This window comes from Lepisosteus oculatus, chromosome 10 (assembly GCF_040954835.1).
Source record: "Lepisosteus oculatus isolate fLepOcu1 chromosome 10, fLepOcu1.hap2, whole genome shotgun sequence".
Lineage (NCBI taxonomy): Eukaryota > Metazoa > Chordata > Actinopteri > Semionotiformes > Lepisosteidae > Lepisosteus > Lepisosteus oculatus.
Genome location: NC_090705.1, coordinates 16,860,365 through 16,873,409, shown reverse-complemented (window position 1 = coordinate 16,873,409; position 13,045 = coordinate 16,860,365). Strand labels below are relative to the sequence as shown.

The window sequence follows — 13,045 nt, the reverse complement described above, 5'->3', positions numbered from 1 at the left end:
AGACAGTGTAAGGAGTGTCGCTTGCAGTTCTGTTCTCCACTTTAATAAAAGTAACACTAGAACTGTTCGATTTTGATTCTAAGCCTACCCTGCAGATGAGGTTTACCTAAATTTGTGACAGGACTCTTGCAGTGTGTAACTGGCACGTCTGTATGTCTATACAGCAGACTGTTCTAGCTAAGCATGGCGTGTATGTCCTTGCAATTTCATGTTCTGTGATTATTGTACAGGATAATGCACCTTGGCTTGACCATTATTTCATACAGTAGTTTAACCTGATTGCCTCTATTACCATATGTGAAGGCTCCTGGCCAATGATGGTGAGGGGAGCAGCTTGAATTAATACAGTACCTGCAGTCTCATGGCTGTAGCATGTTGCATTCTGGGAAATGATCAGCTCAGGAAACCTGAAAGCATGGTGATCAAGAACAAAACAACAAAAAACATTTGCTGTCATTTGTTTGGAGAAATAATTCAGAACCTGCACACCAAATTGCAAAGCTCTGTGCTTTAGATTTCAGGCTCGAGTTGTTTAAATCTGCTTTTTTTTTGGGGGGGGGGTGGCATTAATTCACCATGATGTTCATTTCCAGGTTTGACAAGTGAATCTCTGCACCTGTCCTTCTGTGTCGTAATGTCCTGCTTTTCTAAAGTCCAGCCATTAATGCTTTAATCCAAAGAGGAAGCACTTTCTTAAAAACCTCAAGTTGAAAGGCCGTTACCATGTTATGCCACTGACGGATGCCTACTGTAACATGCGGTGTCCCTGGTTTGGGTTGTGCTTGTCATTAAGCTCCTTAGTCCTCCTCTTATCTAAATCCGTACTGCCTGTTGTGATCAGGACTGGCTTTTGAAACATTAAAATTCTTCTTTTAGATATTTGAATATGCATATTTATACAGTAGATTCAGCAGCAGTTGCTGACAACAGACCTCGAACTTCCGCGGCTGTGCCAGTTTCTCGGGCGTGCCACTGGGTGCTGATCCTCGCGGGTGAAGGCGGACACGTGCTAACGCTCTCTCACCCCCCCCCCCGGCCCCGCGGCGCAGACCCCATGCAGGACGTGGTGCAGGTGCTGGAGAAGCAGTACCTGGAGGAGAAGCGCACGGCCCTGGAGGAGCAGCGGCTGATGTACGAGCGGGAGCTGGAGCAGCTCCGGCAGCAGCTGTCCCCCGAGCGCCAGCGCCGCAGCAGCACGGACCGCCTGGCCTTCGCCACGCCCACCGCGCAGCAGAAAGTCAAGCTGTGGTCAGAGGAGCGGTGAGCCCCCCCTCGCGCTCGAGTCCCAGCCAAGGCCTCTGGGTGTCCTAGCACTCGAGACCTGGGCGCACGCAGACCGGAGGGGGCGCATTGATGAAGCTGGCAGGGAGACGCTGTTGAACATATAGGGGTTCATCCTTTAAGAAACCTCCCACCGTCTCCCTACTCGAAAGAGCACATGGCCGCCTCCGTTCTTACGTCTTGCCCATGCAGGGGCCTCTGGAGAGGTCCACAGTGATGCCTTTCTGCATCCTAAAATCACTAAAGCTGTGGAGGGTGGATATCATCCCTTCGCAAGCGAGCAGAAACGGCCCAAAGAGAAAATGTGAAACTGGCTGTCAATGAAGGTTCTAGAAAAGGTTTGGTTTTGGATCAGAGATGTTGAACTGATTGTCAGGGATTCAGATCAGAATTTAGACCAGTGCGCTGAGGACAGAGTTGTTGATTATTGACTGAAGAAAGTAAGGGGGAAAAAACAAACATTAGAACTGAAAGGCTATGGACGCTGTACATATATTTATCGTTTTATACAGATGAGTGAAATAGAAATGTTTCCTCCTGTGGAACATTTGCAATAATTAACAAAAATCAGTTTCGTTCCTTTAAAGTTGTCTTTTCAAGAACCAATCTGTTGGTAAAACGAATATTGTAAAACAGCTAGGGAGCCTAAGCATAATTTGTTTCTCTGGAAATGGTGCTTAGCAGGCTATTCTAAGAAACATTGAGAATATATCAGAACTACTCTGAATTGATAGATTAGGGTTAATAGATTAAGTTGAATCTACTTTAAAAAATCAGACTTCAAAGACTCTTAATTCTGTTCAGACTCTGTTTTATTATCAGTTACAATAGATGAGATAAAGTACTGATAACAACGAGATAGTTACCAGTAGCATTCGTATTGTAGCAATAGACATTCGAAAACAAATGCCTTAACAATAAAGTTTTTTTTTAAATTGTCTATGATAAATATACATATATTGTTATTGCTCAGATCAGTGAAATATTGAACATTGGTAGCGCCTGGAGTAGTGCAGTGTTTTGGAAAATCCGCTGTGCCTGAGTTGGAAAATGCCTTTTGGCTTGGAGCATAGTGACAGTTCCCTTGTGAAGAAGCCGCACTCTTGATTACCTCATCTAAGCTGGCTGCCAGTTTCATAACATAGTTAAAACAGGGTCTAATGACTACCCAAAGAATGTCAAAACAATGGAAATAGTGAAAAATCGAATGGTAGTTTTAGTTAATGTGGTAAAAAAAATGTAGCTAATAATTTGTACGTCCTAGGTACATTGAAACAAGCTTAGGAGAGGATTGGTTCTTATTCCGGATAAAAATTTCAAACCTTTTTTTTCCCCGTTTTAATACTCTGTGTAAAAAATAAACTCTCTGCTCTCCTTCCATCCCAGCGATGAGCTCTTTCGGCAGAGCCTGGCCAGGCTGCGCGAGCAGGTGGTCCGAGCCAACGCCCTGGTCCGAGAGGCCAACTTCCTGTCTGAGGAGATGACCAAACTGACTGACTATCAGGTGACCCTGCAGATCCCTGCTGCCAACCTCAGCGCCAACAGGAAGGTAAGACCACAGCCAAGGAGTGTGGCGATCCATCCGTCCGTTTCCCAACCTCCTTATCCAATTCAGGGTCACGGGTGAACCCCCAGCTTGCGCTGGCAAACAGCGGGCAGAAGGAGGGATACATCCTGGATGGGATCCCAGTCCATCGCAGGGCACACACAGGCGTGCACACATTCACACCAGGGCCGGCTTTCACACAAGCCAGCTAGCCTGCCAGGGCGTCTGTGGACTGTGGAAGGAAATTAGAGCTCCTGGTGAAAACCAATCAGAGAGCACCCTGGGTCTGGAACTAAGCCCAGGGCTCCGGCAGCCCAGAGGGAGCAATGCTAACCACTGTACCAGCATGCCACCCCAAGTCTGACAATCCAAACAGTTAAGATCTTCTTCTTCTTCTTCTTCTTTTTCACAGCCTTAGTCCCAGACTGTCCTGGGGTCAGCTGCTTTGGTTGCTCTTCTCCACTTGTCTCTGACGAGCACATCTTCCTCACTCACTTCACATACCTCCATATCTTTTCTCACACAATCTATCCATCTCTTTCTAGGCCTGCCTCTTCTTCTGTTACCTTCCACCTCAAATTCCATTACCCTCTTTGTTACTTCCTCAACGTCCCTCCTCATGATATGTCCATACCACCGTAACCTCGCCTCTCGCATCTTCTCAACCACATCCACCACCCTACATCGTCTACAGATTTCTTCATTTCTGATCTTATCCTTCATTGAAATCTGTAGAATCCATCTCAACATCCTCATTTCAGTTCTTCTCATCAAGTTCTCTTCCCTCTTTCCAATGCCAAGCATTCAGCTCCATATAGTAGTACAGGTCTAATCACAGTCTTGTACATTTTGCACTTTAACTTTCTAGGAATTTTCCTGTCACAGATTATTCCAGTTATTTCTCTCCAATCCAAACAGTTAAGATATGCAAGCGAAATTAACATTTTGCTCTAAGTGAAAGTTATGTATATTAATATATAATTATATAATGCAATAGCTGTGTAATTTTAACAACATTTTCAGATACAGGGCCAGACATCTGTTAGTGCCTGGATCTCCTGTAGTTGCCTTTGCCCTGTTGGATTATGATGTGCTGACTTTGACCAAGCCAATGCTTGTACATTTTGAGAGCTCACTAATTTCCCAGAAAAGCTCTGTGGAATACTGTCAAATTCTAATAGCAGAAGGTGGGTGGTTTTTGTCACTTTCAGGCAGTTGCTGTGACTCCTACAGAAAGCAAAAGAGAAATTTCAATGGCTTGAATTTTTTTCCTGGCTTTTCAGTGCACAGTTACAGAACATAAAAAGGTTACAAAGGAGAGGAGTCCATTTGTCCCATCTTGCACTATGATTTCTAATATTCATTGGCTTCTACGTGGATTTTGTAAAAGGTGCAGGGGGCAGCTATGTCAGCATGCAATAGCTGAAAAAGGGAAGCGTAGAACCAAGGAAAAAACATTTCAGCTGATGTGCCTCTTCAAGTTTTTCATCTTCATATCTGAAGAGGGTCAACTCAACAGGTGAAACATTCTTTTCTTTCTTTATACTTTACAGCTAACAAAAGTAACCTTTCCTTTTTTCGAAAAAAGGTTTATTGGGGCCACAATACTTCAGCCCACGGGACGCATACATTGTTTCAGATGATCCCTTAAAAAATGGCACAGTGAGGGATTTAAGGAGGCAAATCATTTCTGTTTTAATTAGGTCCCTCTTCCTTCCCTGCTCCTCTCTTTCACAGCGAGGAGCGATTGTGAGTGAGCCGGCTATCCAGGTGCGCAGGAAGGGGCGAGGCACTCAAGTGTGGACCATTGAGAAGCTGGAGAACAAGCTGGTGGACATGAGGGACCAGTACCGAGACTGGAAGGAGAAAGCGGAGGAGATAGTAAGTGCATATGGGCCTGCTCCCTCCCTCACAGCCTTCCCTCATTCCACAGGCAAGACCATGGCCTTCGGTATTAGAGCATTTCCTCACCTCTCAGTCGGCTGATGAGACGAACACTAGGCAGGGTGGTAATGGTTTAGGGCACTGGTTCTCAAACTGTGGTACGCGTACCGGCAGTGGTACGTGGAGTGCCGCCAAATGACCCTGGAACTGTGTCATGTGCGCTGAAAAATCGGGACGGGTTTTCATATTTTGTATTTTAATACATGTCGAATACGCAGCCTACGTACTACGATACAGTGCGCGCTAATACTTCAGTGGACACGAGATACTCTGTAATTCTATACCACTCTATAGGAATGCGTGTTACGGATGCAAGTGACCAATTGTATTTAAAAAAAGCTACTGTATCTCCAGCAAATAGGGAGAAAGGAGAATGTGCGTGATTTTGGAACTATGCCAACGTTCTAAACACAGGAATGCATAGAAATACGTGATACGAACACAGGTAATCTTGTGAGCACACGAAAGCGTGATAACAGAAAAATATTTAAGAACTGTTCTAATTTGACAAAAATACACCGAGCGTCTCTGTGTTTCGCTCCCATGCGCATGAAATAAAAACTTTAAATAAATACGGAAATAAAAACGGAAACGCGGAAAAATGCAAGCTTGCGTATTGCTAAAGCAGGTAAGCTACACTATTTTTGAAGAACCTTATTTACCGTTGGCAAAAGAGCTGACACGTATTATGTGTAGAGAAAAAGCTGCTAAACAGCTCGACCTGCTGCCCCCCTCCCCCTGAAAGACACAGTCATTCATAGAATTATTGAAATGAAGGATTATATCAAAAGTACACTGATAGAGCGCGTTAAGATGAGCAGATGTTTTTCACTGCAATTAGATGAGTCTGTAGTCGATTTGGCCAATTTGCTCGTTTACGTTAGATACGAGTTTGAGGGCATGTCCCATGAAGACTTTCTGTTCTGTAAACCGCTACCAACAGGAACTACAGGAGAGCACATATTTCAGCTTCTTAATGAATTTATCAAAGAGAATAGCCTCGACTGGATAAAATGCGTCTGAGTTTGTACAGACGGTGCTAGAGCAATGACAAGCCGACATAACGGTGTAGTTACACGAATTAGAGAGGTTGCTCCAGAAATTAATGTACACATTACAACATCCACCACGAGACCTTTGCCGTCAAGAAAATGCCTGACGATTTAATATCTGTTAGACTCGGTTGTGAATTGTATCAAGGCTCGAAAAATTAATTCACATCTGCTTTGCTCAACTAAACTGGCTCACCACCCTCACTCAAAATGGTGCTTTTTTATTAGTTGTTGTTAATGTTTTTTTTTTCTGTAAAACACTTTGAGAAGCCACCTTTAAAGGCGCTATATCAAATAAAGTTTATTATTATAATATTTATTATATGTATGTGTGAGTGTGTGTGCACGCGCGCTTATGTTGGTCATTGAGAATTTCTGGGGTTCCTATGAGATCATGATTTGTAGGTGGTACTTGGATGCTTTGGTTGGATTAGGGGTGGTACTTGGTCCAAAAAGTTTGAGAACCACTGGTTTAGGGAAATAGCGTTAGGAAAGTTGACGCAACCTTTTTGAAAACCTTTGTAACTGAATTGCGTACGTAACATTCAAAATTGAACTTCTCTTTTTTCTCATAGAGCAGCAAGCAGAACAACAAACGGGGAGACCCCTTCTACGAGGCCCAAGAAAACCACAACCTCATTGGAGTTGCTAATGTATTCTTGGAGTGTCTTTTCCATGATGTCAAGCTGCAATACGCAGTTCCTATTATCAGTCAGCAGGGGGAGGTAAGGAAGACAAAACGCAGTCGATTAAAGCACCACGTTCTTAAGGTACAGTGATGTAGGTTTGAGGCCATTAGTGTTGCTGCCTCACTGTTCCTGGGCCTTAGGTTTGCTTCTGAACTGGGGCACCTTCCATGTGGAGTCTGCATGTTCCCCTGTGCTCCTCCTCCTTCTGAAGAAATGTTGTCAATGTTAACAGGTCTCTCTAAACTATTCTTGAGGGCTTGTGTGCATATGCCCTGCAGTGGATTTCAATGGAGTGAAACAAACACTTTAACAACACATAAGATAGTGTAAGACAGGAATCTCCTGGGGACATTAAATTGTTATAGTTGCAATTTCATAAAGTGGAAGTTTGTATTGTTAAGTATTTAACCAAGTGATATATATAATTTCTAATATATAATAATACTAGAAAACGATGCAGACCCAGGCTGGGAATTGCTTGTATTGCTGTATTTTACCATGTGAGTGGATGATAATCCATCTCATTAGTGTATCCCACACATTTGAACTTACTGGTGATGTTTTCTGTTTCTTTTGCATCTTCATCGTCATAGTTCTGAGATCCTGATTAGCAGGTAATTGGGGACACATTGAGTGATGAGTATAAATAGCTGGAAGCTTTTGTGTGAAATTGATGCTCTGAAGCAGGTCATCTTTGACTCTTTTTTGTTTTTGTTATGCGAAACGCAATCTAGCGGTTCTTATTTTTCACATTTTATACAATTGTACTATGTACCTGTAGAAAACACAGCGCATGTAATTTGTATTTCGTTTTTCTTCATTTATGTGAAAAGTTTTAATTTTTGTTTCTGTTTCTTACCTGTTTCTACTTCATCCACTTCCCAAAGTTGAGTAAGAAAGTGTTTTTCGTGGAACTTTCAAAATGGTCATTTTTAATGCGAATGTGTGCAGAGGTCCCAGGGGAGATAGCAACAGAAAAATGGTGGAAACTATGAAGAAAGCAGAAGCTGGGAGTGTTTATTCAATCCCCACTTTCTAATGCGCATAATAGAACTAGCCTCCTTAATTGGAAAGCTCCAAAAGGGTAGGATAAGAATTGAAAGTAGGAGGCACTGTGTGTCTGAAAGACGTTCTTTATGCAACCTCTACAGAGGAGGATGTGAAGGGTACAAATGGTACTGGCTTTGTCTGGGCAGCGCTGTGTAGTGAGCCTGTTCAGCGCCATCAGTATGAGCTCACTGTTTGGAAGCAGGATTGCTGAACATTTGCAAGTGACTGGCACATGCTCCAAATGCTGGGCTTGCATAACCTCATTTCGCCACTGTAACCTTCTCTGACCTGGCTGAGAATTTTCCCAGATTTTCTAACCAAGAAACCATCTGTATTTCAGTTATGAAACTGGAACAGAGGGATATATTGATGCCTTACCTCAGCAGTGGTGCAGTGCAAGGCAGGGGACTCGAGCCAAATTTGATTAGTTTTCTCCTGGCTGTTTGCAGTCCTTTGTACTCTGTAAACCTTTGCAAAGCTGATGTGCTGTAATGAAGAAATTCACAGACTGAAATAATACATCAGTTTTTAAATATTTGTGAGTCAGATGCAGGGGATGCAGTTGTCTTTTTGCATAGCTGTTTGTGTTAAAGACAGGTGATTAAAGCAGTGATATATCGCTACAGGTGGAGCTGACTATAAAATATAATATTGTTACAAATAGTGGCTACGAAATGGAGAAACATCGAGAAATGACTGAGTGGATTAATCATTAAAAAATCAGAACCTCCAAGTTGTAAACCAAGCATATACTTTACCTGAGCGAATTTTATTAGAGGCACCTGGGTTTTTTCTACTCTGGCACAGCTTTGGTGAAAGGAGTAATAATTCAGATGCACTGGGTTAAACAAATATTTATAAATAAAGACGATACACATGCGGAACAACATTGCCCCCAAAAAACCCCAGACTGCTACCAAGTATTCAACTCTTATATCACCACTACAAAGGCCAAAAGAAGAGAAAGCTGCCTTCTAAACTGAACAGAATACAACCTACAGTTAAATGTCTGTTTCTGTAAACCTGGATGCTACAAAATGAATGGGAACCTATCTTCCTATTCTAAAAAATGCATTCACTAACCAGGAGAGGCCTTTTTTAACCAAGCTCCCTTAACAAGGTTCAGACACTTAACTCTAATCTGGTCTTTATGGATGATGTAGACAAGGAGCTCTCGTCTGGCACACGCTTTATTTTGTGTCTCCTTTCTGTGTTTCTGTCTCTTGTTGTGTCTCCCTTTCTGTACCTGTCTGTTTTATGCTGTGAACTTCATTAAGGTAAATCAAGGTAAACTTTAAGATTTACGATTGCTTTGATCACTAAATCTTGGACCCCTGCATCTCAGCAACTCCTTGCTTTGAAGCTCCTGAGAACTGGAAATGTTGATACAGCCAGGTGTTATCTAGATTCTAAAAGACACTTCAATATTTACAATTGCTGCAGCAATATAATACAGAGCAGAGTGCTACTGTATATTAATTCATGAATGTGCTGTTCAGGTAGCAGGCAGGTTACACGTGGAGCTGATGCGGGTGAGCGGGGCTGTTCCCGAGAGGCTTGTCGGGGGAGACGACTCTTCCGAGAACTCTAGCGAGAGTGGGAGCTACGAAATTATGGACAATCATGGAGAAATTGTCCACATGGCCAAGAAACTCACATGCAGGGTAGGAAGGCAGTATAATCTTATCTGTCAGTTTTCCTACAGCTTTAAATAATCTTTGTAATAATAATAATAATAATAATAAAAATTACAGCCTAAATACAGAAGATAAAATTAGCTATGATGTGTAAATGTGAATTTGGAAAAAAAAAAATTAAAACTGTCGTCATTGATTGTAAATACAGTAGTACTTTTCCTAACTTACATTTTGCATTTTTTATCTGAGTATAAACCTCTGTTTCACATCTTTCTCATTTCTTGCAGGTAAAGATCAAAGAAGCCACAGGTCTGCCGCTGAACCTGTCCAACTTCGTGTTCTGTCAGTACACCTTCTGGGACCAGTCTGAGCCCACAGTGGCCCCTCCAATGGTGAACCCTGACAAGCCCTCTCCTAAAAACAAAGACGTTCAGTTCACTGTGAAATTCGAACACTGCAAGGTAAAAAGACAGTACTTCTAGCCCTTGAATATTGAATCCTTTCAGCCAACTGTGCTGTATTCTGTTAGGGGGATCAGGAGTTTTTGGTTAATTGTTTTAGTTTGGAATACAGTGTAATTCCCTTCCCCCTTTTCCCCCAGTTCTAGATCACAGCTGCATGATTGCAACTCCTGTTCATACCCTCAATGCATCATGCTAGAGCATGAGAACGATTATTTATAAAGGATTATTTTTATCTAATAGGTCCAACAGACAAAGCCCTCTACGCATTTTTTACATAATTTGGCCTATAATCCTGTTAATGCAAAGTCTAGGAATGCATTGCATGCCGCAGAGCATAACTTTTAAACTGTTTTTGTCTTGACATAATTAGGGCTTCTGCTTCTTTGTGTTTATTTTTGGAAAACCCAAGTGAATATATGTAGTTTTTTGGGGGACTTTTGCTTTAGCTTTTAATAAACATCATTTAAATAATAGCTATTGTTTAATAGTTTCTAAAAGTCTGCTCCTTTTCTGTTTGTTTCTGATGACCAGGTTTTCTAGTTTCTAGTTGTTCTTGGCATAAATCATGCACCTTTTTACAATGTGCTTTCCGTACAAAAATATAAATAACACTTTTTATACGAGTACAATAACCATTAAATGCTCTTCTTTTCTGCATACTAAATCCCAAGTGCTATGTAGTCTAATTGGGTATAATCTCAATTAACTGTTCAAGGTGTTTAGGGTTTATATACAGATTAGACTGCAATTGTTCATTAACTGTAGCTGAATTAGGAGGTACAATTATGACAGTTATCAGCATGTGCACACTCAAATTACCGCAGTTACCATTTTAAAAGCCATCGTGCGAGCATTAATCTGTCCAGCCTCTGTTAGGGTGGGTTTATTTAAGAAACTCAGAAAATATTAATACAGACTTTTTGGATCGTGGTGTCCGAGTTAATCAACTGAAACTGAAAACCAAAAAAATTGTAGACACAATTGAGTTGACTATAGTACACTACTTTTGTATATACTGTATTTTTTTAGAAATAAACGATGTTACATATAAACTTACTTCTACTGAGCACAAACAGTAATTTAAAACATTAAAGGTAAAACAGTCATACTTTTTGTAAGATTAGGGACAGATTATAATTCACAGATTTTATTAAATGTTTAACAGGTTTTCAATTTTAACTTATAAACCGCAGGCATCTGAGGACTGTTATAATCCCGACTTTTAAGAACATCTAAAGCATTGTAGCTTTTAATTGTCAACAGCCTGTCCATTTATACTGACCAGGAAACCGAAATGAACCAAGAACAATTTTGGTGACTAAGTGTTGTTAAGGAGATAATATGGTTTTGTTTGTGGCCCATTCTGAAAAAAATGGTTGAAAACAGTGGTGCACCTAAACAAACTACAGCGCAGTGTTCAGTCATTTTGCTACACACTGTCATGTCACCCATTCCAAACTCAGAGCTACAGTAGTTTAATAGCTCTCCTAAAGCAACGCAACAAAGGTTATCAAGCCATTCAAACCTGGAACAGGTGGTGTGTTCGGATCGGGCTTTGGTCTTGGGTGCTGAAACAGCCTGCTTCCTCTTCTCTCCTGAAGGACTATGTGGTTCACGTGACAGAAGAGTTCCTGGAGTTCATGTCAGAGGGGGCTCTTGCCATCGAGGTGTGGGGTCACCGATGTGCGGGGAACGGCAGGTCTCTTTGGGAGCTGGACGCCATGCAGGCCAAAACACGTACTCTCAGAGACAGGTACCAGCCTCCTGACGCTTTGCATTTTAGGAAAAAACAGAGGAGGCCACTTGGCCCATCTAGCCAGTTTGGTATTTAGGATTCAATTGACCCAAGAATCTCAACCAGGTATTTCTTGAAAGAAGCCATGGTGTCAGTTTTAACAACATGGCAAGGTAACTTCAAAACTCCCACAACACTTTGCGTTAAGAAATGTCACCTGTGCTAAGTAGCTGCTCTATGAATCATTCACTTGTGCCCTCTGGTGTCTGTTTCGCTGTTCATTCTAAAAAAGGCCACTGGGTTGACCTGGACGTTTTGCCTTTTTTTTGTTTTGAAAAATGATCATATACATCACGGAGCCCTATTAGAAGTTGTGCAACACTGGAACTCTCATCTGGTATACCCACATTTCTTCATGTTTAAACCCACTCCCTGTTCCTCTCCCCCTCTCCAGATGGAGCGAGGTGTCCCGGAGGATTGAGATGTGGGTGTCCATCCAGGAGCTCAATGAGCTGGGGGAGTACACCGCTGTGGAGCTGCACCAGGCCAAAGACGTCAACACAGGGGGCATCTTTCAGCTCCGCCAGGTAAACACACTGATGTCTTTAATTTTTAAAGCTCAGAATTTTCAAACTTTCGTGACAGGCTTCTGGATAATTTTCAGAAGTTGTGCCCGTGCGATGGAATGAGCTTATGTTTTGAAACTCGGGATTCTATAGTCAGGATGTCTAACTGCCGTTTTAAGATCAGGATATTTTGGGGGGGTTAGGGTCGAAGGTCCAAGTGAAAATGTATTCAGTATTGAACTTCACAGCTTAATTGCGGCCTCTTGAACGGTTCATGCCGTAACATGTTGCTTCATGGCGGAGAATCAGAATTCTTCTCAACCTACTGGTTTTCTTTCAATGTTGTGAGGTGAGGTCAGGGGGTATGTACTGTGTTTCCAGGGGGGGGTTGTGTGTGGGCATTTATGCACCACTTCATCCTGCTGTCAGGGTCACTCTCGGAGGCTCCAGGTGGCGGTGAAGCCGGTGCAGCAGTCCGGGACTTTACCCCTCATTGTGGAGGCCATCTTGTCCGTGTCCATCGGCTGTGTGTCCGCTCGCTCGGTCAGGCTGCAGCGTGCCTTGGACAGCTACCAGGTACAGTCGTGCTCGCTTCGGTTTGCCCTGGACACTTCACCCACAAGACTCAAGGCTTGCAGGATTGATTAAAAATACTCTGCATCAGCAGAAACTCAAGGAACAGTCATGAGTCTACTTGAAAGACATTTAAATTGAAACTGAAGCCAAAAACCAGCAGAAATGCATGAACTGGGCAATAACATGATGTTTCGTGTAATAATGACATGGAGGCCATGAAAGCAAGGTGTGATATATGTCTTAGTACCATATTTCATTCATGCAAACAGTATTAGCACAATTTAAAGCCATGCATCATGGCATGATAATTTTGATGTGACTGACAAAAATCAAAGTCCTGTTCCATTGTCATTTACGTTACAATCCTTTATCAAGACAGATGACTGTATATGACTTCCTCTTGCTAATGAGAGAAGTAGCCACCTTTTTCATTATTCTTGTAGTTCATTGTAAGATGCTTTTATGCATTTTGTTTTTATTCTATTTTCTTATCTACTTATTTAAC

The 13,045-nt window shown here is 42.1% G+C and overlaps 1 protein-coding gene across 7 annotated transcripts in view; it reads left to right on the top strand.

Annotated features, from left to right (window-relative positions):
* kif13a (kinesin family member 13A) overlaps positions 1-13,045 on the top strand; it is a 98,741-nt gene that overhangs the window by 65,768 nt on the left and 19,928 nt on the right. For all 7 annotated transcript variants that reach the window (XM_069194961.1, XM_069194960.1, XM_069194966.1 and 4 more), the window contains 9 exons: positions 1,050-1,260; positions 2,668-2,830; positions 4,565-4,708; positions 6,399-6,548; positions 9,062-9,226; positions 9,487-9,660; positions 11,265-11,416; positions 11,853-11,985; positions 12,394-12,540. In XM_069194961.1, the coding sequence (XP_069051062.1) occupies positions 1,050-1,260; positions 2,668-2,830; positions 4,565-4,708; positions 6,399-6,548; positions 9,062-9,226; positions 9,487-9,660; positions 11,265-11,416; positions 11,853-11,985; positions 12,394-12,540 (1,439 nt within the window). The remainder of the gene's footprint in view (positions 1-1,049; positions 1,261-2,667; positions 2,831-4,564; positions 4,709-6,398; positions 6,549-9,061; positions 9,227-9,486; positions 9,661-11,264; positions 11,417-11,852; positions 11,986-12,393; positions 12,541-13,045) is intronic.